This window comes from Cervus elaphus, chromosome X (genome assembly GCF_910594005.1).
Source record: "Cervus elaphus chromosome X, mCerEla1.1, whole genome shotgun sequence".
In the NCBI taxonomy this organism is placed as follows: Eukaryota; Metazoa; Chordata; class Mammalia; order Artiodactyla; family Cervidae; genus Cervus; species Cervus elaphus.
In genome coordinates this window covers 121,793,522-121,819,970 of record NC_057848.1, presented here as the reverse complement: position 1 = coordinate 121,819,970, position 26,449 = coordinate 121,793,522, and the positions used below count along the sequence as shown (strand labels likewise).

At 45.6% G+C, this 26,449-nt stretch overlaps 1 protein-coding gene and 1 long non-coding RNA gene across 2 annotated transcripts in view; one reads left to right on the top strand and one right to left on the bottom strand.

The window, feature by feature from the left end:
• Positions 1-739: 739 nt before the first annotated feature.
• The window catches only part of LOC122690678 (oxysterol-binding protein-related protein 10-like), an 80,483-nt gene continuing 54,773 nt past the window's right edge, over positions 740-26,449 (top strand). The window contains exons 1-2 of the mRNA XM_043897576.1: positions 740-1,144; positions 14,268-14,428. Coding sequence (XP_043753511.1) covers positions 934-1,144; positions 14,268-14,428 — 372 coding nt within the window. The 5' untranslated portion in view covers positions 740-933. The remainder of the gene's footprint in view (positions 1,145-14,267; positions 14,429-26,449) is intronic.
• Positions 24,702-26,188, bottom strand: LOC122690679. The gene is made up of 2 exons (XR_006340076.1): positions 26,060-26,188; positions 24,702-25,586 (listed from the first exon to the last, which is right to left on the bottom strand). It is a non-coding gene; the product is annotated as an uncharacterized LOC122690679 (long non-coding RNA).

Sequence of the window (26,449 nt, the reverse complement as noted above, 5' to 3'; positions counted from 1 at the left end):
TCAAAGACCTGTAAAAGATACACCCAGGATGGCCTGATGGTCCCCTTCAGGTCTAAAGTTCTAAAATTCTCCTGTGTGCAGAGCTGCAGAGGCCAAGTGTCTTTGGGTAGATGAACCCGGATGGATTTCATCCCAGGCCTGTGGTATCCCAGGATGGATGTGCGCCAAGCATCCTCAGACTGCATCTTCACGCCACCCGTAGTCTGGGTGGCGATGCTGTCTTGCACCACACTTTTTTTTTTCTTATAATTAATTAATTTATTTTAATTGGAGGCTAATTACTTTACAATATTGTAGTGGTTTTTGCCGTACTTTGACATGAATTAACCACGGGTGTACATGTGTTCCCCATCCTGAACCCCCCTCCCACCTCCCTCCCCATCCCACCCCTCAGGGTCATCCCAGTGCACCCGCCCTGAGCACCCTGTCTCATGCATCGAACCTGGACTGGTGATCTGTGTCACATAAGATAATATACAGATTTCAATGCTATTCTCTCAAATCATCCCACCCTTGCCTTCTCCCACAGAGTCCAAAAATCTGTTCTTTACATCTGTGTCTCTTTTGCTGTCTCGCATATAGGGTCATTGTTACCATCTTTCTAAATTCCGTATATATGCATTAATATACTGTATTGGTGTTTTTCTTTCTGACTTACTTCACTCTGTATAATAGGCTCCAGTTTTATCCACCTCATTAGAACTGATTCAAATGTATTCTTTTTAATGGCTGAGTAATATTCCATTGTGTATATGTACCACAGCTTTCTCATCCATTCGTCTGACGATGGACTTCTAGGTTGCTTCCATGTCCTAGCTATTGTAAACAGTTGCACCCCACTTTGATCCACTCCCATGGTTTAAGCGCTGGCTCCCGGATGGCGGAAGTGAGGCCTTCCGACTCTCACCTCCTCGCTGCCTCCCTTTTCCGCAGATGATGACCCAGGTGGAGGGACAGCAGAAGAACCTGGTGCACGCCATTGAATCTCTCCCGCGGTCTGGTCCCCTCACTGCCTTGGACCAGGACTTACTGCTCCTGAAAGCTACCTCTGCGGCCACCCTCAGCTGCCTCGGGGAGTGCCTGAGCCTGCTCCAGCAGCACCTGCACCATGCCGGCCTGTCCAGCCATAGGCCGGGGGCCTCGGGTAAGACCTCCCCGGCAGTGGCGCGCGCGGGTCTGCGAGTGTGCATTGTCAGCTGTGCGCACGTGCATGTCTGTCCGCGGTGACCTTCTTCCTTTAAATCTATCCATCTTGCCTTTTATCCAAGCGCTTCTGTGTTTACCCCTCCTCAAACTCACGTGGGCTGTCTCTATTGTTTTCATTTCACCCATTAGCAATGTGCCCTCCTATCAACAATTTAACATTTTCATGAATACTATGAAACTCCTTTGAGACTTGCTAGCATTCAGTTCTCCGTTGCCTTCTGTTTTGTGAATTTTGCACTCAATGTTGTGTTTGCAAGATCTATTGCTCTGCAGCATCTGGTCTGCTATTTCTAACTGTGCCTGTGGTGTGTATCCCCACACCCTCCCATGATGAACAGCCACCTTGCCTCCTGCTCTCTGCCTGCGGCCACCATGCCCTCCTCTTTCCTGTCTCCTCAGGGCCCAGTGTGAGATTTTCTCTGAGATACATAACAGAAGCATTTCTAGTTGTTTATCAAGAAGTTCGAGATAATAATCAACTCCCTGCAGAGGCTCCAGTCCTTTTGAAGGAAGGTTTCATCGATAAGCAGATAGAAAGATACTAGGGAAGATTGAATTAAATGATAAAGGTGAAAATGGCTTGAGATGGGTCATGTCATAGGGAATTATAAAGTATTAGAAGAGATGCACTGAAGCCTCACTGAGCTTTGTTGCCCAGGGTTCAATTAATTAATGAAGAACGAGGCAGTTCAGGTGATGGGAAGCCAAGCCAGGTTATGACGAATGGTCTGTATTTCACATTTCCTCCAGGTCCCCACTGCCCTCCCCTGTCACCAGGGTTAAAGGGTGATGTTGGTTTCCCAGAGTCAGCTGTAGGGGCGGGGGGCTTGAGTTTCTTCTGTAGTAGCCACCGTCATTACTCAGCTCTGATTCTATCAGTGTCTACCTTTTGCTACCCGCTTTATGAAATCTTCACGAAGTAGGTATCGTCATGCCCACCATGTGGGTGAGCTGAGCTGAGGCTCAGAGCAGGTAAGTGACCTGCCCGAAGCCACCCTGGTATCGCAGAGCAAAGTCCGGGGGTGGGCTCTGCCCTCTGTGGCAGCTGCCTGGGGTCCTTTGTCCAAACCAGAACGGACCACCCAGTAGACTCTGGATTCCCCAGACTGGGGCTGTCACACCTTAATTCTCCGACACTGTTCTGCTCACAGCTTAATTTTCTCAGGGCAGGTATTTTGTATTTTTTTCTTTATTGTCTGGGAAATAGTTTGAGACTTCTAAAAAAGTTACAAGAATAGTATGAAAAATTCTCATCGATCTCCAAATTCTCCAAATGCTATTACCATGTTTGCCCCATCTTCTCTGTATGTATAAGCCTATTATAATATTCTAGCCACTAAAAAGTAAGTTGCCAATGATATGTATCTTTACTTTTCTATGCCTCAGTGTGAATTTCCTTTAAAAAAGGGCATTCTTCTCTGTAATAACAGTACAATGGTCCAAATCGAGAAATTAACATAAATATAATCCTCTTCCTAATTTGCAGACCTTACTAAATTTTTTTAAAAGTTGTATTTGTTTATATTTTTGGCCTGGCTGGGTCTTCGTTGCTGCATGTGGGTTTTCTCTAGTGATGAGCAGGGGTTACTCCCTAGCTGCAGCTGCACGGGCTTCTCATTGCGGGGGCTTCTCTTGTTATGGAGAACAGGCTCTAGGGCACACAGGCTTCAGCAGTTGTAGCTCTTGAACTCTGTGGAGTGTGGGCTCAGTAGATGTGTTGCATGGACTTAGTTGCCCCATGGCATTGTCACCTCCCCTGACCAAGGATTGAACCCATGTCCCCTGCGTTGGCAGGCAGATTCTTAACCACTGACCACCAGGGAAGTCCCGACTTTTCTGAATTTTGCCTATGACTCTACCAGTGTCTTCTCTAACAAAAGAAAAAACATTCAGGTGCCTGATCTGGGCTTGGGAGAGGCGTGTGTGTCCAGGTACAGAGTGAAGGCACCCCATGTGCTTTTTTCCTTGCCTTTTTCTTCTCTACTTGAGAAGTCTCATTGAAAAATGAGACTCCCTGACTTTTCCTGATCTGGATGGAGCCTCAGTGACTGCTTTAGGCGTTGGGCACACCTCAGCATTAGACTGGGTGCTTCTCAAAGTTCCTAGAATTCTTCTTGCACCAGAACCTGCTTCTAGGCTCTGCGAACAAGTGGGCTCATTCCAAGAAGGAGTGGATAAGAAACTTGAACCATTTTCTTGTGCCTGAAATTCATGCCTTACCTTTTTCTTCAGGTGACTTTCTAGTAAATTTCTAATTTTCGTTCCAGATTTTCATTCTTTCTCTGGGGTTTTTTAAGGGCTGGAGGGACAAAGCTTGAGGTAGAATGTCAGATGTGGTGAGAGGTTGAAATGGGGACTATTTGTGGGGGAGGCGGGAGACCACGCAATGTCTGGACACTGCTGCACCCACCTTGCTGCCTTCTGTGGGGAGTGGTCGTCCTGTCCCTTCCTGGACCTGACTCTGTTGTCCACCCACCCTTCCTTTTAGCCGTTTTTACTGGGGAACTTGGCTGAAGGTTGGAGAATAGAGCATTAAGCATCATAAAGGTTATTGTGTTTCCTTGTCTTCCTAACCCTTTCCAAAGTTATATTCCATATAACACAGCCCTTTGGATTTTAAAACATTTCTGCACATGTCTTTTAAATCTCTGCCGCACATTTGGGGGAAAGAAGGTGGAATTACATCCTCATCCAAAGCATCATAGTTGCCTGCAGTTAAAACAGAATTCCAGAATCTCAAGCTAATGGAATGGAAGAGCCTAGTGACCCCAGGAGTGTCATCTCAAAATGCATTTGTTAAGAACCTCAGGGCTCTTGGGGTTGATGGGGGCTGTAGCAGCCTGACTCCTGCTGATAAAAACTTAATGGTTATATCCAAGGAGTGCCAGACTGGGTTGATGGAAATCAAAATCTCATTAAAGTGAACCTCTATCAGGCTTTCCTCCAGAGCAGCGGTCCCTAGCCTTTTGGGCACTGGGAACCGGCTTTGTGAAAGACACTGTTTCCATGGACCGGAAGCTGGGGGATGGTTTCCAGATGAGTCAAGCGAATTCATTTATTGCTCACTTTATTTCTAATCTAATGCCACCACTGATCTGACAGGAGGTACCAGTCTGTGGCTCAGAGGTTGGGGACCCTTGCTCTAGAGTTTCAAGGGGCAGGGGAGGGGTGGGTGGGGCACAGATAGCTCAGCACAGCTTATATCTGTGGGCACTGTTCATGAAGTCTCTTTGCTTTCTGATCCCTCCTGCACTGATTTTTTTTTTCCTTCTGCCCCTCTTCGGAATCAAAACCTAATCTGTGATCTCCCAGCATCTTCTGTAGCTTCTCGTTGCATCTTCTGGGGAACCTGGCGGCTCTAGAGCCTTTGTCTGCAGATGTTGCTCCCCGACCTCAATTTCATTTCAAACAGAGCGACTGGAACAAGCTGTAGAATTACTTGAGCTCTCATCTGTGCCCACCTACACATTTCGGGCTCGGGTCCTGTCTCTGATGTTACCTCTGAGATAGTTCAGGGCTGAAATGCTTCATCTAACTTCTGTTTATGGAGAGGTTTGTAGCTAAAATTTATAAAGGAACTTGGCTTCTTGGTCCAGGCTTATGTTCCCCGGTTCTCCTCTGTCCTGGTGACTGAATCTTCTCCAGCGTTTTGATGAAGGCAGATGCTTGATGGGATGGGGCATGTGGGCATCTGGTTTCCCGAGTCCAGATATGTGCCTCTGATTTTCTGTGGTGTGACAAGTCAGGGCTGCTCCAGAGCTGGAGACGGCTGGGCTGCTTGGGAGTCTGTGCTGGAGGGGGATTCCAGACCTTAAGGTGGTCTGCGGGGGCAGAGCAGTCTGCTGCCTGTGCTTCTGGGGCGTTCCTCACCTGATCCAGGGAACATGAGTCAGAGGCAGCACAAACACCTGTGATCAGACCCTGTTCTAGTGCACTGTGAGAGCTGGCTCCCACGTTATGGTGGGTGCGGGACGAGCTGCTGGAGTGGGGATGGCAGAGGAATCCCCATGGATGATGTTCATGCCCTTGGACATGAATCGGGGCCAGAGACCAAGGCACATGTAATTGAAGAGAGGGGAACTGGAACAGAATTTAATATGCACTTCTTAACTTGCCTTTCCAGTAACTTTTTCATTCTCTTTTAAGATTTATAGGGATTGTCAGTTAATAAGCCAGTTGCATTGGTTCCTGGTATTTTGGGGTTTTGGCCAAAAGGGTCAAATAGATGAGCCTTTTTTTTTCTTTTGGCCATACCACTCAGCATGTGGGATCCAGTTCCCTCATCAGGGATTGAACTCAGGCCTCCTGTATTGGAAGCATGGAGTCTTAACCACTGGGCCATCAGGAAAGTCCTGGTGAGACTATTGTAGGGGCTTTTCTGGGCTTTTCCCACTTGTTGATTTCTTCCTTCTGCTCTGCTTCAGTTTTTCCCAGAAACATCTTCAGATTCTCAACTTTCATCCCTTTTCCCCACTCAGACCCCTTTTTTTCCTCTGTCCCTACAATGTCTATCTTTTCTCAACCTCTATCTATCCTTCTTTCCTGACACCCAGTGCTTCTGTTGGCAGTGCATCCTATTTAAGTCACCTTCCCTTATTTTGTGATTAAAAGTCAAGATAAAAATGTGCACTGGGAAGACCCAGAGGGATCGGGTAGAGAGGGAGGTGGGAGAGGGGATTGGGATGGGGAATACATGTAAATCCATGGCTGATTCATGTCAATGTATGACAAAAACCACTACAATATTGTAAAGTAATTAGCCTCCAACTAATAAAAAATAAATGGGAAAAAATAAAACAACAACAACAAAAAACAAAAAAATGTGATGATCCCTTCAGTAAGCAGCATATTGGGAAACACTACCATTGCAGAATATTTCAGATGGGTAGTTTTATTTATTTACTTTTTTACAGCAGTCAAAACTGATTGATTGGCACTTCCTCCATAAAGAAAGCCATCAGATCCTACCATACCAGCATTTCATCATAAATACACCTTATGTTTTTGCCACGCTTGTAAATGTCAGCCTTACTCATTTGAGGAAAGCCCTCTCAGACTGACTGCACCTAGGAGGCGGGAGTTCACTGTGTTTCAGGAAGAGTGGGGGGCCTTCCAGTGCCTCCCCTGTCACTGGCCTCCAGCGCTGCCTCCAATGCTCCAGCAAGGGGTAAGCTGAGGCCAAGGGCAGAGTCAGACAGTCCCACAGTCAAAGCTTTAAGCCCGTGGTTAAATCTGTAGCTTTCCTTCTGCTTCTGGTTGGTTAAGAGAGCCAGAAAGGTTTTTTTTCCCCCTTTTCCTTGGGCTTCTTGTGTCTACTAAGTGTTGTGTGAGGAGCTGCAGGCATGCGTCAAAACCTGGTGCAAGCACTAGTTTGCAAATTGGTGAACACCTGACCCATTGCCTTCCTCCTCTCTCCCATTGGATCATCTCCGATGGTCTGCCACTCAGGAGCTTTAGGGTGCACTGGAAAGTGAAAGGCAATTGACATACAGCCAGTAGGCTACAGTCAGCAGCCACGTGGTCATGTTAGATCCTGGTTTTCTTTGCATTTGTCCCTGCTGGTATGTCTCTGACGTCTCTCTATCATAGACCTTCTGAGTCACTTTCTATAGGTGAGGCATGTTTTCTCACCTGTCCAATACATCCGTAGTAAAACACACCGTGAGCCTTCGTGCCACTAAGAAAAAGCTGCCAATTAAACTATGACACGTCGTTGAGCATAAGATGAACTCTGATTTCAGAGATGTTAAAATGTGAAAATTGGTGTGTCTTTGGATTAATGAAATCTGGTTGAGGCTTGTGTTTTGTTTTGTGACACAGTCTTGAGAATTTATCTTTCAGACACATAATGCAATCCAGTTATTTATTGTTTTCCCTTACAGTGCTGCTTGTTTTTCTTGGTCTCCATTACGCTTTTTGTTTCTGTATTTCTGCACTGCTTTTCTTGTTTCCTCTCATTTTGCTACACAGGTTGTGTTTCCTTTTCTTTAGCGTTTTGGGGAAAAGTATGTATATAAATTATAGTAGTGGTCACATTGCAGTCTTCATAAGGATTCATTGACTTGTAGTATTCTAATTGTCAAAATCAAGAATGACACACTATAGGGTGATGAAGACTCAGAATACTTTAATTTCCTTTTTTTCTTAGTAGACTTCCCAATGTTTGATTAAAATATAATGTGGGAGATATTATCAATATTTTAATATTAATTTAATACTTAATAATGTGTAATAATGATTAGATCTCTTTAAAAGAATTTTGACTTAACAGTCAGTGATGTTATCATGTTTTCAAGAAGTATTTAAATTCAGTTCCAGGGCTGGGACAGGGTGTGATGAGTGGAACACCTACTGTGAGCACAAATTTAACGGTACCAAAGTCATTAAGATAAATGATGTTTTAATGCAATATCTTGAAACCAAAATTAATGCAAAAAAATCCAGGATGAACAAATTATCAAAATCTTAAAAGATAGGACTTGACTGGGTGAGGCAACTAAGACTGAGTCCTTTAAGACATTTTTTTGTTCTGACACTAATTTTGATTTAAACAGTATTGTATGAACATGCCATTTATCTTGATTACTGAGTGTCTTGCTGCCTCTTTAAATTTTACCCAGAGGCAAGTGCCTTTTTTCCTGCCCTGAGTCCCAGCCCTGCTCAGGCTTATGTTCAGCTGGATTCATTGCTCACTGTCTCTCCTTTTCCACAGCTTCTCCAATCTTGAGTTCTTTATCCTGTCGCTTTTCTTCATGTGTTGGGATATGACCTCAAGTCATTTTTTTCCCAGAAAGTGGGATATTTTCTGAGTCCCTGCAGTGGTGCTCGGAAGGCACAGCATGTAGAGTTTGAGAGTCTGGGCTCTGGGGACAGGTGGCCTGGGTGTTCATCTGCCGTTTACCCCTGACGCTTACTGGCTCTGCCTGCCTTTTTGTTTATCTGTCAAGAGGTAAGTCCTAGGACTTACATCATGGGTCGTCATTAGAATTAGATGAGCTAATGCACAAAAATTTCATATGATAGGGACTTACCTGGTGGCCCAGTGGTTAAGACTCTCTCCAAGTGTGGGGGCCCAGGTGTGATCCCTGATTGGGGAGCTAGATTCAGTATGCTGCAACTGGGAGTTTGCATGCCACAACTAAAGATGCTGCAAATACAAAAGGAAGAAGATCCTGCGTGCCACAACTAAGACCTGGCCCAGCCAAATAAATAAATATTAAATAATAATTTTAAAAAGAAATTTTTTGTATAGTAGTCCTTGGCACCTAGCAAGAGCTCAACAAATGCTGACTCTTCAGCAGAGGAAAGATAATTTGTCTGAAGACGAGCATTATCTTTCCAGCCCCGCACCCACAGGGAACTATGTAGATATTCATTTACATTCTTCTCTTCATCTGTCATCTTTTGGCATTTAGTGTTATAGCAAAAGCCAAGACTAGCTTGATTTTTTTTTTACCTCTTTAAGGCAAGTCTAACTTGCCTAAATGATTGGGAAATTTTTCCTCTTGATTTTTTTTTATTAAAAAGTGTTGCCAAACTTAATGAGCCAGGCATTCATTAAACTATTCTATTTTTGTGTGTGTTTGACATTTCAGTAAGAAAAAAAATGATTGGGAAATTTTTCCTCTTGATTTTTTTTTTATTAAAAAGTGTTGCCAAACTTAATGAGCCAGGCATTCATTAAACTATTCTATTTTTGTGTGTGTTTGACATTTCAGTAAGGAAAAAAACCTAAGAAAATATCGAAAGCTCTCTAGATATGAGTCTTTTCCCATTGGTTTTGCTGGACTGTGGTGGACTATTTTCACGGGACCCGCACCCACACTTCAGCTCCGGCTGTGTGTTTCTTTACTTCTGTTATTGTTTATTGTTTTTGTTCCATTTGTTCCACTGATCTCTTTTAACTTAAAGGTCTCTGCCATGTATCTTCTGTCTTTAAAAAGTTTTTTTCTTATTATTATTTATTTTTGTCTGCATAGGTCTTCATCGCTGTGTACGGGTTTTGTCTGGTTGCAGTGAGTGGGGGCCAGTCTCTAGTTGTGGTTTGCGGGCTTCTCATTGTGGCAGCTTCTCCTGTTGCAGAGTATGGGCTCTAGAGCACTGGCTTAGTCATTGCGGGGCATGGTCTTAGGTGCTCCATGGCATGTGGAATCTTCCTGGACTAGGGATTGAACACATGACCCCTACATTGGTAGATGGCTTCTTAATCTCTGGACCACCATGGAAGTCCTGAATCTTCTGTCTCATTGCTCACCCTTGTGCCCTTGGCAGCTGCTCACTAATAGAACTTCATCTTGACACACTACTTACTTGACTTTCTACAGTGTTGATCCTGTTTCCCCCTTGTTTCAGTATTAACCTTAATTCTGCTAATGTTGGCTTCATTTCCTCATAGTAAGTCCTTCCTGCCTCTATCTCTTTCTTCACCTCAGCCTGTTTTCTTCTCCTGGCTCTGTGTTCTTGTTCCTTAGTGGTTACTTTATTTTGTATTGTTTCCAGGATACACCTCTCCTGATGTTTTCTCTGACACCTTACCATTAGAGTAAATTTCAGAGATATGTTGTTCCTCTCAGCCTTCTGAGTATCCTTCTCAGGATACTGTTTTTTTTTTTCTCAAGCACTGTAGAGTCCTTTACAAAGGACTCCAAACAGGACTCTAAAAAGGAGTCCTTTAAAAACAAAAAAACAGTGGATACTTTTAGAATTAGCCAGCTGCACTCAGTTTAGATGATCCCAATTTCATTGGCAACATCCAAAGCATGATAGGCAGGAGCCAACTGGACATAGGCCTTCTTCCCTCCATCGGGCCTGATCAGGGTGTTGACCTTGGCCATGTTGACGTCATAGAACCCCTTCACAGCTGTTTAATCTGGTGGTGTTGGCCTTGACATCCACAGTGAACACCGGGTGTGTTGTGTCTGCTGTTACCTTCATGGCTGACTTGCTGGTTGAGGGGGAACTTGATGGCGTAGTGGTCACACTTGTTTCCCCCAGGGGCACTCTTCTGAGGACATTTGGGCTCCCTCAGTGTTTTGGGCCATTGGAAAATGAGCAACGTACGGATCTTCTTCTTTTTTCGTTTTATGGCCGTGGACGCCTTTCAACACTGCTTTCTTGGCCTTCAAGGTCTTTGCTTTGGCTTCTGCTTTGGGAAGGGCTGGGGCTGAGAGGAAGAAGGAAAATGGGGGTGCAGGGGCACCCACTACCGAGCTTCAGTACAGAATTGATCAATTTATACAGCCTTTTTCATTCACTCTGTTAGAATTTTCCCCCTCTATCCAGACTCCCAAACCGGTGACTGGGGATCAGAGCGGCTGGACTGGTCTCCTGTCCTCACTCACTGGGCTTTCATGCTCGGAATCTGTGGAATGTACAAAAACTACATTTCCCAGCATGCATTGCCACCTCCCCTTCCTGTCTTGGTCTTTGTCTCAGGATGCTGTGTTTCAAGGCCAGGCCAGACTCTACTTCCTGCCCCATTGTCTCTCTCCTGGTTATCACCTCTGACTGATGGTGGCATGGAGGGGAGCAAGGGGCAGAGTTGAGGTTTGAGAGTAATGGAACACTGTCCTGATTGCCTATGAAAAGTGAGTGTTAGTCACTCAGTCATGTCTGACTCTTTGTGACCCCATAGACTGTAGCCCACCAGGCTCCTCTGTCCATAGAATTCTCCAGGCAAGAATACTGGAGTGGGTTGGGGTTCTTCCCCACCTGGGAATCAAACCCAGGTCTCTTGCACTGCAGACAGATCCTTTATCATCTGAGCCACCAGAAGGAAAGCAGATTTTTTCCCCTAGTGCCTTTCAAGTTTTCCTAATTACTCTGGAGGACATTTTCTACTTATATAATGAAATAAAATGTGAGACAAGTAGTACCTCTCTATTTATGAGACAGCTGCCCAGTATTTAAGATCTGAATCTAACTTCTGGTCTCTGGGCAGGAGTTGGTCAGCATAACAGGTAAGAAGTACCTTTCCACCTTCCTGAGGGCAGATTCTGGGCCTTGGAACCCTGGATTATTTTTTTCAGTCCAGTCCCATCCACCTTCTATTTATGGGGCTTCTTCCCAAACCTGTCCTTAGCTCACCCTTCAGCCTTTGATTTTAGTGTTATGAGTTTTTGTCTTTTTAAAAAATAACATCAAAGACTGGCATATGGATGACTATTTTGTCATTAAAAAAGAGTGGTAAAATATACATATCAGAAAATTTGACTTCCTAACCATTTTTACGTATTCAACTCAGTAGTGTTAAATATATTCATATTATTGTATGACCAAACTCTCGAAACCTTTTCATCTTGCAAAGCCAAACCTCTGTACCCAGTAAGCAATAACCCTCCTCTCTCACTCCCTTCCCTGCTGTGTCCCCAGACCCTTTTCATCAACATTCTACATACACCCATTTTGAAATTAAAGATATCCAAAAGTCTTAATGGTCCTTCGTTCATTTGGCACAGTTTTAGTGAGCACACACTCCTTGCCAGACCCTGTCGTAGGTTCTGGGAAATCAGTACTGAACAAGAGCAGTATGGCCTCTGTTTTTAAGAAGCTGAGTTTTTAGGGAGAAGAGGAAGGCAGACAATAAACGAATGAAGAGAGTGAGTTCAGTTCAGTTGCCCAGTCATGTCCAACTCTTTGTGACCCCATGGACTGCAGCATGCCCAGCCATCTCCTGGAACTTGCTCAAACTCATGTCCATCAAGTTGGTGATGCTGTTCGACCATCTCATCCTCTGTTGTCCCCTTCTCCTCCTCCTGCCTTCAGTCTCTCCCAGCATCAGGGTCTTTTCCAGTGAGTCAGTTTTTTGCATCAGGTGGTCAAAGGATTGGAGAGTGAGTTCAGATAGCACTAAGAGCTGGGAGACAGTACAACAACTATTGGGACGGAGGGGAGCCTGCAGCATGCTCCCTTGGCCAGTGTGGTCCTGGGCAGGGGGCCTCTCTGAGTGAGTGATGGTTGAGTCGATCCCTGGATTTATGTGGGAGACCTCCTCCACCAGGTAGATGAATGAAGGATGTCAGTCTTAGCAGGGAAATAGTGCCCACAAAGACTCTCACTACTTTGAAGAGTTTGAAACAACATAGCCTTGCTTGGGCATTGTGAGCAGCAGGGGGAGAAGGAGCAGATGGCGGGCAGCGTCTGAGGCACTGGAGGGCCACTGAGTTCTAGTTTGTGTGAGGCAGTCTGCATGCGCCAGCCTTCCCTCACTCACTCACTCCTGCTCTCGGGCTGAGGACAGGATCCCCAGGTTCAGCTGAGTGTGAGGCCAGTTGTTTTTCTTTCTTTTTTTTTTTAAAATTTTTATTTATTTATTTATTTTTTTGTCATACATTGAAATGAATCAGCCATAGATTTACACGTATTCCCCATCCCGATCCCCTCTCCCACCTCCCTCTCCACCCGATTCCTCTGGGTCTTCCCAGTGCACCAGGCCCGAGCACTTGTCTCATGCATCCCACCTGGGCTGGTGATCTGTTTCACCATAAATAGTATACATGCTGTTCTTTTGAAATATCCCACCCTCACATTCTCCCACAGAGTTCAAAAGTCTGTTCTGTATTTCTGTGTCTCTTTTTCCGTTTTGCATATAGGGTTATCGTTACCATCTTTCTAAATTCCATATATATGTGTTAGTTTGCTGTAATGTTCTTTATCTTTCTGGCTTACTTCACTCTGTATAAGGGGCTCCAGTTTCATCCATCTCACCCAATGTTCATCACAGCGCTGTTTATAATAGCCAGGACATGGAAGCAACCTAGATGCCCATCAGCAGATGAATGGATAAGGAAGCTATGGTACATATACACCATGGAATATTACTCAGCCGTTAAAAAGAATTCATTTGAATCAGCCAGTTGTTTTTCTAATGGCAGGACTGCTGTGGGGTATAGAAATCTACCCCCAGTTACTTCCTGTCCCCTTAGGAAGCAGATGCAGCTATTCTACAGCGACCCGTGACTCAGAAAGGTCAGGGATACCCCGGGGGCACAGTGCTTAAAGAACCCACCTGCCAGTGCAGGAGCCACAGGAAACCAGGGTTCGATCCCTGGGTCGGGAAGATCCCCTGGAGGAAGGCATGGCAACCCACTCCAGTATTCTTGCCTGGAGAATCCCGGGGACAGAGGAGCCTGGTGGGCTACAGTCTGTGGGGTCGCAGAGTCAGGCACAGCTGAGCATGCATGCTTACAAAGGTTAGTATTAGAGTTAGAAAGGTTTTCTTGTTGTTCTCAAGGATTTAGGGAGGATAGAAAAATGCTTTATAGGGAATTCCCTGGCAGTCCAGTGATTAGGATTCTTGATTCCACTGCTGGAGGCCTGGGTTCAATCTCTGATCATGGCACTAAGATCCTGCAAGCCACGTGGCATGACCAAATAAAGAAAGAGAGAAGAAAATAAATGATTTATAAACACCAATCTGGTAACCCCAAAGAGTTTTTGCTATAATGGCATGACCACATCTGTCTTCAGTGATGTGGCTTCTTGACTTCTGCCACGCTGGCTGCATCCAATGGCTGTGGGCTTGTGAACGTCATCACACTGCAGATGTCTTTTCTCAGCTTTGGCCATTAGATTGCACTCAAACTGCATTTTGAGCAGCCTGTGTCTGATAAAATTCTACTTTGTTTATTTTTATTTTTTTGGCCACATCATGCGGGATCTTTCCTGACCAGGGATTGAACTTACGTCCCCTGCCTTGGGAACTACAGGATCATCAGGGAAGTCCTCGACTTTTGGTTTTTTATTGTAACTATTTTAAAGTATTTTTAAACAGGTAAAAAAAATAATAATAAACACCCTTAAGGAAATATGGCAAACATGAATTGTTTTAGTCCGAGAATGGGGAGAGACACAGTGATTCTGATATGGCCATTATGCAGAAACCCGTTCATGAATAGATGATCTGAATCTACACTTCAGTCCACTGAACCAACCGAAATCCACCACCATCCACTTAAAACTGGGCCCACTTCATGTTGGGCTTCTTTTCTAGTGTGATACCTTTTGAGCTCCAAACGTTGGATTTGGAAAATGCTTGGCATCATCCTCGGTCTTTATTTCAGAAAGCATCCTGGGATGGCACGGGCCCAAGTCACACTCCACGGAGCAGCTGAAAAATGGGACACTTGGCTCCTTGCCATCAGCCAGCGCCAGCATCACCTGGGCCATTTTACCCAACGCCACGGAGGACGAGCAAACCTTCCCGCCAGAGCCAGAGCCAGAGGTAAGCCTGCCCTCTCTAGCACCGTGTGTGGCTTTGTATTAGTGCTTGCTGGGAAAGAGAGTAATTATATTTGTAACTTGCTCATCTCTGGATTTTAAGAGGAGACCAATGATAAAATGGAAGCATCACCTGGGGAGACAAAATCACCCCCGAGCATGCCTGTTCTCCTGCCTGGCAGTTGCCGTGGGCGAATTATGATGCAACTGATGGGGAATCTCCTATTTTCACTGAAATGAAAGTTATTTTCATATTGAGCAGGAGAGATTCGAACGCGCTCGCTGACGTGACGCCTGTTGACATGATGGGAGCAGTTACAATATATTCTATCACTCCCCTAAAAATAGCGGCTTCTTTGTGTTGGTTGTGCTGATGCCGTGAGCTCCTGCCTCCCACGCGCACTCCCCGCATGCTGCAGGACCGGGCGAGCCCACGGGCAGTGGCTGGGGCTCTTCTGGGCGCTGCGCTGCAGTCCAGGTCCAGGGACGAGCAGCCCTGTCGACCTTAGTGGCCAGCCAGACCCCCACAGGCTCGCTGGGCCCTGCGATCCGCCTGCACGATGCTCCTTGACCAATGGCGCCTCTGAGTGGCAGCTGGAGAGAAGCCAAATGCAGCCTGCCTTGTGTTCGTCTCTCCCGTGTCACGAGTGAATTTCTGTTTTCTCTGTTTCTTTGGATGCACGTTTCCTGTTGACATGATCTTGTGAACCGGGCTGGGACCTACTGTAACCATACGTTAGAGATTGTTTTTCGTTTGAATTGAAATCACTTTGGCTAGAAAATTATAGAACAGGATCTGTTTTGTAAGGGTGCAAGCCCCAGAGCAGCGTCTTGGATCAAATGGTCTTGGTCCTCCACTGGCATTTTTCTCCCAGCTTCACATGGTTCTTTTCTCCGAGGGTGACTAAAGGGCCTAGATCTTCCAGAGGCAGGGTCAGCCTGCCCACAAGTATTTCGTCAGCATCTGTAAGGTGACTTTGCAGAGTATGAAATGATAGGGGATGTGAGATTTTGAGAGGCCTTTGCCTCTGGCCATGCACCGAGTTTCAGGTGGGAAACACTTGCAGCTGACATGTAGTTGCCTTGCAAGGTAAGTTGGAAACTGAGAGGATGATTGGAGCTTGGGATCAGATAGCTCTGTTGAGAGCCTTGGGTGGGTCACGTTTGAGGAGAGGTGCTTCGCTGCTGAGGGGCTGAGAACTCCAGTCCCTTCCATTCCATTGGGAAAGACGTTTGGGACTTCACACCATAATACACATATTAAAACTTGCTCTAGAAGGACATGAAGAGAGAAATTCTTAGATCTTCAGAAACAAATTCTGTCCACAGCAGCATCACGGAAACCCTAGCAGAGACTGTCACCTAATAAGCTTAAAAAAATAAATGATTTTGTTTATTTATTTATTGAAGTCTAGTTGATTTATAGTGTGTTAGTTTGGACTGTACGGCAAAGTGATTCAGTTATACATAATTCTTTTTTAAAATATTCTTTTCCATTATGGTTTATCACAGGATATTGAATATATCAGTAGTCCCTTGTGCTATACAATAAGACCTTGTTGGTTATCCATTCCATAAAAGAGTTTGCATCTGCTAACCCCAGCCTCCCAATCTGTCAGTCCCCAATCCCCCCCGCCTTGCCAACTACAAGTCTGTTCTCTGTGTCCATGAGTCTGTGATAGGTTCATTTGTATCATATTTTAGATTCCACAGGTAGGTGATATCATATGGTATTTGTCTTTCTCCTTCTGACTTCATTTAATGTAATAATCTCTAGTTGTGTGTGTGTGTGTATATATATATAATTATAAACATATTAAAAATTATAATTATATATATATAATGGAATACTACTCAGCCTTAAGAATGAGCAACATGGATGCAGCTAGAGATTATTACACACACACACACATATATGTGTATGTGTGTATATATATGTGTGTGTGTGTGTCTGTGTGTTCTTTATGCATTCATCTGTCAATGAGTATTTAGGTTGTTTCCATGAACACTGGGGTGCGTGTATTTGAATTAGAGCTGTGTCTGGATATATGCCCAGGAGTGAGAGAGCTGGATCTTATGGTAATTCTGTTTTTAGCTTTTTTTGAGGAACCTCTGCAGTGTTTTCCACTGTGACTGCACCAACTCACATTCCAAACAACAGTGTAAGAGGGTTCCCTTTTCTCCACACTTTCTCTAGGATTTGTTGTTTGTAGACTTTTTAAAGATAGCCATTCTGACCAGTGTGAGATAGTACTTCGTGGTAGTTTTGATTTGCATTTCTTTAATAATTAGCTTACTCCTTGGAAGGAAAGTTATGACCAACCTAGATAGCATGTTAAAAAGCAGAGACATTACTTTGCCAACAAAGGTCCATCTAGTCAAGGCTATGGTTTTTCCAGTAGCCATGTATGGATGTGAGAGTTGGACCATTAGGAAAGCTAAGCGCCAAAAATTGATGCTTTTCAACTGTGGTGTTGGAGAAGACTCTTGAGAGTCCCTTGGACTACAAGGAGATCCAACCAGTCCATCCTAAAGGAGATCAGTCCTGGGTGTTCATTGGAAGGACTGATGCTGAAGCTGAAACTCCAATACTTTGGCCACCTGATGCAAAGAGCTGACTCATTTGAAAAGACCCTGATGCTGGGAGGGATTGGGGGCAGGAGGAGAAGGGGATGACGGAGGATGAGATGGCTGGATGGCATCACCGACTTGATGGACATGGGTTTGGGTGGACTCCGGGAGTTGGTGATGGACAGGGAGGCCTGGCGTCCATGGGGTCTCCAAGAGTCAGACACAGCTGAGCGGCTGAACTGAATAACTAGTGACCTCCTGTTGGCCATCTCTGTGTTCTAGGAGAAACGTCCATTCAGTAACCTAACAAGCTGGTTATCAGGGCTGCTGGTATTCCGCATTCTGAGTTCTTCATGTATGTGTGCTGCTTCCCATGGGTGCTTCCTGTAACTCCAAAGTTTGAGAGATTTTGGTTTTTTTTAAACATAAAATTATTGCCCACTTTGCTTTCCGGTCAGTAGCAGAGGCAGAAGATAGTATATCATTATCCGTATGAAATAACGAGCTCCGAAGTTCAGCTTAAAAAAAATATACCTTGAAGGAGAAGCACTAAGGAGAGCTTTTCCCCCTGAAGTTAGGGACAGACATTAATTTCTTGTTGTCATTTTTGCCCTTATTCCTTTTGTGGGCTCAATGGGAGATATTGTCTGGTAATCCCTTACAGCAGGTAAGACTTATGGGTTGTGATGTGGGTGTGATGGTTTTCTGAGAAAAAAGGATTAAGAGTTCTTTTGCAAAGCCTTCCCTCATTTTTTCCGTTGACACCTCTAGTGGATGATTTTTGCAACCTAAACAGCTAGTGTTGATTGGGTGCTATTTTTATTTTAGGCCATTGTGCTTTTTTGTTGTTGTTGTTGTTGCAAGAATTGAAAAAGCCACCCAATAGTTTTCTTGTCAGAAAAAGGAGAATGTTTTCATTGTCTCCCTTTTGTATAATTTCGGAGAAACAACCCCAGAAGAAGTGAAGTGAAATTCTTGAAGGCTAAAAAGTTCCTTATGAGAATGTTCCTTATCCCTTTTGATATTGAGAATATAGTTACTAACTGGGTGGTCATTGGAAGAGTAGGAACAGTAACTATTTTGATGCTTTAGACAAATATGTTCTTCTGGCTTATTGTTGTGATCACGTTAGGTCTTTAGGAGCGTAAATTAGGATATAAACTCCGATGTGTATTTATGGTGTTTGTTTTATTATTTTTTTGCCATATTGTATGGCACTCGGGATCTTTATTCCCCAACCAGGGATTGAACCCATGCCCTCTGCAGTGGAAGTGAGGGATCTCTGGACTGCCAGGAAAGTCCCTGTTTGTGTCTTTTTATGCCATCAAGCAATTCAGTCAGTTCAGTTCAGTCGCTCAGTCGTGTCCGACTCTTTGTGACCCCATGAGTCACAGCACGCCAGGCCTCCCTGTCCATCACCAACTCTCGGAGTTTACTCAAACTCATGCCCATCGAGTCGGTGATACCATCCAGCCATCTCATCCCCTGTCGTCCCCTTCTCCCCCTGCCCCCAATCCCTCCCAGCATCAGGGTCTTTTCCAGTGAGTGAACTCTTCGCATGAGGTGGCCCAATTAACTCAATCCAATTCCCATCAGACACAGACTGGGCGTCCTCCAGTTCAGCTCAATTCTGATGCTGTCCACCTGGAGGGGGCGCCAGATCGCACAGGGGAAGGGCTCAGACCTGCAAGACTGAGCCCGCCTTCCACGTCCGATCCAATCACAAGTCCAGGTTGTCCCCTGTGCTTCTGACCAACTGGCTATGGGTTGGAGAGTCCTGTCCTCCTCTCAGGTGTGGTTAATTTGCTAGAGTGGCTCACAGAACTCGGAGAAACACTTACCAGTTTCCTACAGAAGGATGTCATTCAGGAACGGAAGAAAGAAAAGCTCAGAGCAAGGTCTGTAGGGAGGAGCTTGGAGCTTCGCTGCCCCCTCTGAGTATACCTCCGCCTCCCTGCACCCCACCTATTCACCAACCAGGATGTTCTCTGAACCCTGTTCTTTAGGGGTTTTATGGAGGTCTCATTGCATAGGCAAGAGTAAAGAAATTCTTGGCCACTGATGATTCTCCAGTGCTTAAATCACCTCCAGCTCCTCTCCCTTCCCTGGAGACAAGGGAGTGGGACTGAAAGCTCCAACCCTCTCATCACAGGGGTCAGCCCCACGGACAACCATCTCCCATCCTTAGGTGACCAGGGGCTTACAAAAGTCACTCACTAACATAACAAATGACACATTTAAAGCTCTCATCTCTTAGGAAATTCTGAGGGTTTTAGGAACTCTGTGCCAGAAATAGGTACAAAAAGCAAATGTACATTTCTCATCATAAATCACAATTTCACACTCCCCTCCCCTGGCTCTGGCTTATGATAAAACAACTTACACGTATCTGGAAAATGAATGCATTTTCAAGTGCAGTCTGTTTCATTCTCAACAGCACAGAACTCAGAGAGCAGTGTGTATTTAATAACGTGAGTTACAAGAAAGTCGTGGTTAGCCCTGTTATCAAATGCAGAGATCTCAAAATTCTATTCTGCTGGGGCTGGAACTAACTAAATGTGAAAATGAAATATTCTCACATAATGAAGCGAGTTAGGATCTTGGTTTCCCCTGTTAGTAGAACGACAATTCAACTCTCTTAACATGCTTGAAATGTTAAGTTTAGACAGAAAAAGGTTTTGGTTGTGCTTTCTTTGTCGAAGTACACCTTGTTTTAGGACAGGAGGAGGGGAGATATTGGGCCTGATGCTCTTGACCTTCATCCACCCTCTGGACTGAAAACCCCCCAGCCCAAATCCAGGTCCCCAGGTCCCTTGCTTTTTCACAGTGAGGCCTCTAAAGCATGACGGTTTCCTCAGTGTATCTGTGTGGGAGTTGGAAGCTGAGATGGGGACCGTATTCCTTCTGCTGGTGTACCTGGTGGACAGGGTCATGAAGGGATGTGTTTAGAGGCAGGTGCAGTGGTCAGGATTCTGTTCAGTCCCCCTGCACTGGTGGGAGAGGCTGTTGAAGCCGCTCCAGCAGCAGCATGCAGATACTGGGATCAGGGCTACCTGCAGTGCTATCTCTTGAGTTAAAAAGCCTAAGGGGGCTTCCCTTGTGGCTCAGCTGGTAAAGAATCTGCCTGCCATTTGGGAGGCCTGGGTTCTATCCCTGGGTTGGGAAGATCCCCTGGAGAAGGTAAAGGCTACCAACTCCAGTATTCTGGCCTGGAGAATTCCATGGGCTGCATAGTCCTTGGGATCGCAAAGAGTCGGACACGACTGACTGACTTTCACTTTCACTTCAGACCAGGGATACTGTACATACCCAATTCCTGTATCACATCCCTTCCTGATCAAAATACCTGAAGTGGTTTCCATTCCCAGCCCTGGATCTGGACTGGTCGGGATGTTGCTGAAATAGGGAAGCAGAGGATGGCATGGGAGCAATCCTGGATGTATACCCGTCTTTCTAGAGCAGGGGTCCCCAGCCTCTGGGATCTGATGCCTGATGATCTGAGGTGGAGCTGATGTAATAATAATAGAAATGCAGTGCACAATAGATGTAGTGCTCTGGAATCATCCTGAAACCATCTCCCACTTCCACCCCAAGCCCCAGTCCATGGAAAAATTGCCTTTCCTGGATCTGGCCCCTGGTGCCAAAAAGATTGGGGCCCACTGTTCTAGACAATATATCTGAGGGGTAGAACCCCTCATTTGTCATAAAAGTCAGGTTTATAGAGGTATAATTCATAAATAATAAAACTCACCCCTTTAAAAATGCAGTTTTATCACTTCTGTCCTTTGATTTGTTACGGCAGTTCCATCACTTTCCAAGATTCCCTTGGGTTCCTGTATATTTAACTTCTCCTCTGTCCCTGGTGAGCACTCATCTGTCTTCTTCCACGTAGTTTTGCCTTTTTCAGAACACCCATCTAAATGGAGTCATGCAGTCTGTATTCATGAGTCTGGCTCCCTTTGTTGGGCATAACGTGTGTTGTGTTAGTCACTGGAAGTGTTTATTTGGTGCCCAGATACCTGCCCCTGGCCTGGAGAGAACCTGGAGAGTCATCTCATTAACCCCTCCGCTGTGGCTTCCCAGGTGGTGCTAGTGGTAAAGAACCCACCTGCCAATGCAGGAGACGTAAAAGACGGGTTCAGTCTCTGGGTCGGGACAATCCCCTGGAGGAGGGCATGGCAACCCACTCCAGTGTTCTTCCCTGGAGAATCCCATGGACAGAGGAGCCTGGCAGGCTACGGTCCATAGGGTCGCAAAGAGTCGAATACAACTGACGCGACTTAGCACTCACGCACGGGTACCTTCAGCAGAAAGTCTTGATGCCATGTCTCAGGAACATGCTGCCAGCTCCTATCAACCCTGGGTTGAGTGTTTCATTAGAACACTTTGCTTGGTGAATCATCTGCATTGCAGTGGCAGCGTTGCCATCAAGAGACCATATGCCCCGCATCCCCCAAGTCTAGCATGTTCAGAAAGATTTCTCCTAATGTCCCTAGTACTAAGGACTGGATCAGCATATAAATTAGCTAAATGGGCTTTGGTTAGAAAATGGCAGAATTGAATTTTCAAGTGATATGTCATAATCCTTCCTTCTCCAATGGGGAGGGTATTGTCTTACCAGTGAGGGGAGAGACAGATACAAAAGATTTAGCTGAATGTTGCCTCAAGAAGAATTTTCATGTCCTTGGTTGAATTGTCATTTTTAGCCCAGAACTTTTGAACCACTCAGTTAACACAGAAGGCTGTCAGTTTTGAAATACTCCGAAATTCAAGTTGAAGCCTGGCCAGTCTAATCTCAGGCCATTTTGATGACGGTTTACTCCTCACCTCCACAGTACATCAGTGTATAGGTATGTGTAGATTTGAGCATAAGTATAAGGCATGGGATGGTGATAGCTTTTTCAGGATAAGGTGGTGTGCTCTTTTGATCCTTTGGATGATTTTTTTTTAATTTATTATTTGTGGCCATGCTGGTCTTTGTTGCTGTCCTCAGGCTTTCTCTAGTTGTGGTAATTGGGGACTGTGCTTGGATGCAGTGGGGTGTGTGGGCTTCTCATCGCAGTAGCTTCTCTTGTCATGGAGCATGGGTTCTAGAGTGCAGCCTTTGGTGGTTGCAGCCCACGGGCTCAGCTGCCTCGTGGCGTGTGGGATGTTCCCAGACCAAGGATCAAACCTGTGTCCCCTGCATTAGTACACAGGTTCTTAACCACCGGACCATCAGGGAGGTCCTGGGTAATTCTTTTAGCCCACATTTTCAACCTTGAAGATTTGTTCAAAATATTTGATACACATTTGTTTGTTATCAGCTGCTTGACCAGGGAGTGAGACGGCTTACCCATCATTATAATGGTGGAAAATTGCTTTTGTGATTTCCGTGATAGGTCCACAAAGTTTAATGGTTGCTCTGTAGGAAATGTTGTCAATCATGTCCAGACTTTGTAGCGAGAAAGTTCATGGGTGACATGATTACCTGTTTTATACCCCACTCCCCTTCCTTAGTCAGAGAGTTTAATTGCATCAAACTTTCCAGATCCTGTGGAATACTTTTTTCCTCTGTGAACCATGCCTTTGAATCACTAAATATTAGAATAGTCTTTAGGGGTCCAGTGGCTACTCCCCAGACTGGAGTGACTGACTGGCTTGCCAAGAGTCACAGGACTGATGAACAGTGAAGGCGAGGTGGAAGTCTGGACTTCTTTATCCCCAGTCAATGCCCTTTCCTATAGACCACACCATTTCCTGTGTCCAGAAGGAATCTTCAACTGCAAATAACAGAGAACCCAACAATTAGAAGCTCAAGCAATAACACCATTTAATTTTCTCACACAATTGGACTTCTGCCAATAGTGGTCATAGGTTTGTTGGAGTCACTCCTGATGCCCTTGAAGATACAGGCTGTTAGAAATTGGTATGCAGGTTCCTCAGAAACAAAAAACTAAAACCGGAACTACTGTCTGATCCAGCAATCCCACTGTGTGTCTTTATACAGAAGCGTTGCAATCAGGATCTTGAGATGTTTACACTCCAGTGTTCATTTATTTCAGCTTTGTTCCTGAATAGCCACAAGGTGGAAACAACCCAAATGGATGAATGAACAAAGACAGTGTGGTATATGGATACGATGGATTGTTAACCTTAAAAAGGGTGAGCCTTCAGGACATTATGCTAAGTGAAGTACGCCAGTCACAGAAGGACAAATACAGGATTCCACTCATAGGAAGTCTCTAAAGTTATCAGACTCACAGAAACAGGAAGTAGGATGATGGTGGCTGGGGTAGCGGGGGATGAAGAGCTTGCTCTCCAGTGAGTGGAGAGTCCCAGTTGTACGAGACGAAGGGGTGGAGGTCTGCTCTGCAGCATGCCGCACACTTCAGCATTTGTTATGAGAGTAGATCTTGTGAGTCCTTTGTGATGCAACACATCGGTTACCTCTCTTTAAAAAAAAGCAAACAGGTTTCTTCCATTATTCTTGAGTTGGTTGCTCACCCCCACGCTTGTCATGGTGGCGGTGTGCCAGCTACAGTCCCAAGCACCAGAAACTCATGGCCTTCCTTTAGAATGTGGGATGAGATGAAGGCTTTCCCAGGATGCCCCATGTGGGAAGGGAAGGCCCCAGCACACTTTTCCTGTAAGTCCCAACAAGAACTAGATCCCCCGGGGCCCCACCCAAGACCTATAACTCGAGCCTGGCCAACTGGGTTTCCACGACTGCTTTAGAGTCATCAGTTGCCCTCCATGGCCGTGGAGGAGGGTGCTGAATCACAGTGAATCTTGAGTCCTAGGTGGCCCCACATTGGGTCCCCATTAGCAGGGGAGAAGGTGGGATAGCCTTGGGGTGTGGAGATAGTGTGACTGGACTCCCCAGACCTGCCCCAAGCGGGTTTTCTTCCTACAGTACTCATCTTCAGCTTCCTTAAGACTTTTCTAGCCCTACCATTTCTTCTCATAGGCCAAATTCTTTGACGAGTAAATATGAATGAAAGGTCCATCTGTACTGTTCATACCTTGAGGGCATCTTCTCCCTGTCCTCATCTCTGTCTTTTGCTCTTTCTAGGGGTCTGGATGCCCCAATAGAAGTAAGTCTAGGGACTTCCCTGGCGGTCCAGTGGTTGAGACTTTGTGCTCCCAGTGCAGGGGGCACGGGTTCCATCCCTGGCCGTGAAACTGAGATCTCACATGCCATGCAGCATGGCCAAAAACCTAAAAAATAAACAAAAGTAAGTCTAACCTGCTGAGTGGCACGTGAGTTATGAATGCTGCTCTAATGAGAGATTCATTAATGACCAGTGTCCTGGCCTCCCTAAACAGAAGGCTCTCCTACTAATTAGTCCATTTCTCCTGATTGGCCTTGACCTGTCCTACACATACTAGATGGTGGTGGTGACATGTGGAACTCTTATTATGACCTTTTCAGAAGATCCATGCAGGGCATTCCAATTTGGGTCCTGACGTTATAGGAATGAGCAGTGGGTTTTAATCATCTGGATTTTTTCTTCTCCTCTTCTGGCTGTAGGTCTGCAGAGACAGCAGTCCATCCACTCTGCAAATGTAGAAGATACGCCTCCTAGTTACCAGACCCTCAGGACTTAGAAATCAGAAGGATCCAGGTTGTTGCTTCTGTTGAAAATAGATCCTTCCCTCATAAGTTTGCTCTGTGTCCCAATATAGTAAGATAGTAATTATTCATCTTCTCGATTATTTGTTTGTTCATCAAACACTAATTGAGCTACTATGTGGTGGACATTGAAAGGAAGACTCCTTAGTTTAGCAGATTTCATAGCTCAGTACTGTGAGCTAAATCATACCCAGGTGGCCAGTGCAAGAGACTTAAGAGGTACAGGTTCGATCCCTGGGTTGGGAAGATCCCCTGGAGGAGGGCATGGCAACCCACTCCAGTATTCTTGCCTGGACAATCCCACGGTCAGAGGAGCCTGGTGTGCTACGATCCATAGGGTTGCAAAGAGTCGGACGTGACTGAAGTGACTTAGTACGCGTGAGCTAAATCATATACCACCTTCCCTACAAGCTCATATGTTGAAGACCTAACCCCTAATAGGACTGTATCTGAGAGTCCTTAGGAAGCAGTTAAGGTTAAATGAGGTCATATGGGTGAGGCCCTAATCCAAGAGGACTCTTTCTGACTCTCCACCCTGGGAGGACGTGGCAGAAGGCAGCCGTCTGCAAACCGAGAAGAGAGCCCTCATCAGAACCCAGCCGTGCTGGCCCCCCGATCTTGGACTTCCAGCCTCTAGAACTGTGAGAAAATAAACTCCTATTGTTTAACCCAACCCAGTCTATGGACTTTTGTTTGCCCAAGCTAAGACACTCAGCTTATTAACTCCATGCTTTTTTCACTGTAGTCACAATTATTTTTTTTTATACCTTGCTTGATATTAGAAGCAGGAGAGATGGTTTTTAGCTCAGTGATGCTTCCAGGTTAGTTTGCCAACCCTGTGGAGGCTCTGGTGGTCTGGGGCTGTGGTCTGCCTGTGGCCCGTGGCAGTTAAAATGACCATGTGTGAGATGCATGGCGTTTGGTGGTGCTCTCATAGGATCCGATTGTTGTTCCTCCTGTGACTGAGAGCTCCTGTCTGTTAAAAAAAAAAAAATTTTTTTTTCTGTCCTCTTAACAAATCAACAGCAGACATAACCATCACACACAAACCTAAGCGCTGTGTGCATCTTTCAAGGGCTTCTTGAACCTGGATTCTGGCTGCACTGATGAGCTCTCAGAGGCTACAAGATACAGCGGTGTCATTTCCTGGGCAGCTTTGGGGGGTTTGGTTACTTTTCAAGGGTTTGTTCCTCCCTCCATTCCTTTTCCTTTTTTCTCCTCCTCCCTTCTAGTGGGTGATAATAAGGTTTTGTTTTCTTGGCTGATGTTGCTTTCATAAGAGCAGGTGGAATACACTGGGAGGTCCCCAACCACACCTTCTTAGGAGCTGGTAGGGTGTGTCTGGGGCTTGAACCAGCGGGTGCAGCCCTGCAACAAGCTGGTCTGTGGCGAGCCTCCCTCCCCTCCCCTCCCCCCAGGCCACTGTGGCCTTGTGACATAAACACCCACCAGAGTGTTGGGGATGCAGCCACCGAAGATTTGCCAGTTGTGAGCTGGAGCTATATGAAAAAAATCAGCACCAAGTGGTATAATCTCTTCTGTCCTGCAGCAGCCCCCAGAGGATTAAGCACTTTGAAACTGGTGAATGAAAAGGGCTTAAAATTATGCAGTGTTTCCTACAGGTTTCCCCCCTTCTCACCTCCCCCCTTCTCCCTCTCCCCACCCCTCATCTCCTCCTTTCCATTTCCCCCTCCTCATCCCCCCTTCCCCCCTCCCTCCTCCTTCTCTTTGCCTTCCTGTGGCCACAGAGAGGGAAAGCCTGACCTGAACCAGACGTGAAGCGTGGAAGAGAGTGCATGCAGGTGGTAGGATTAGTTTTAGTGTGCTGTTGTTTCGGGT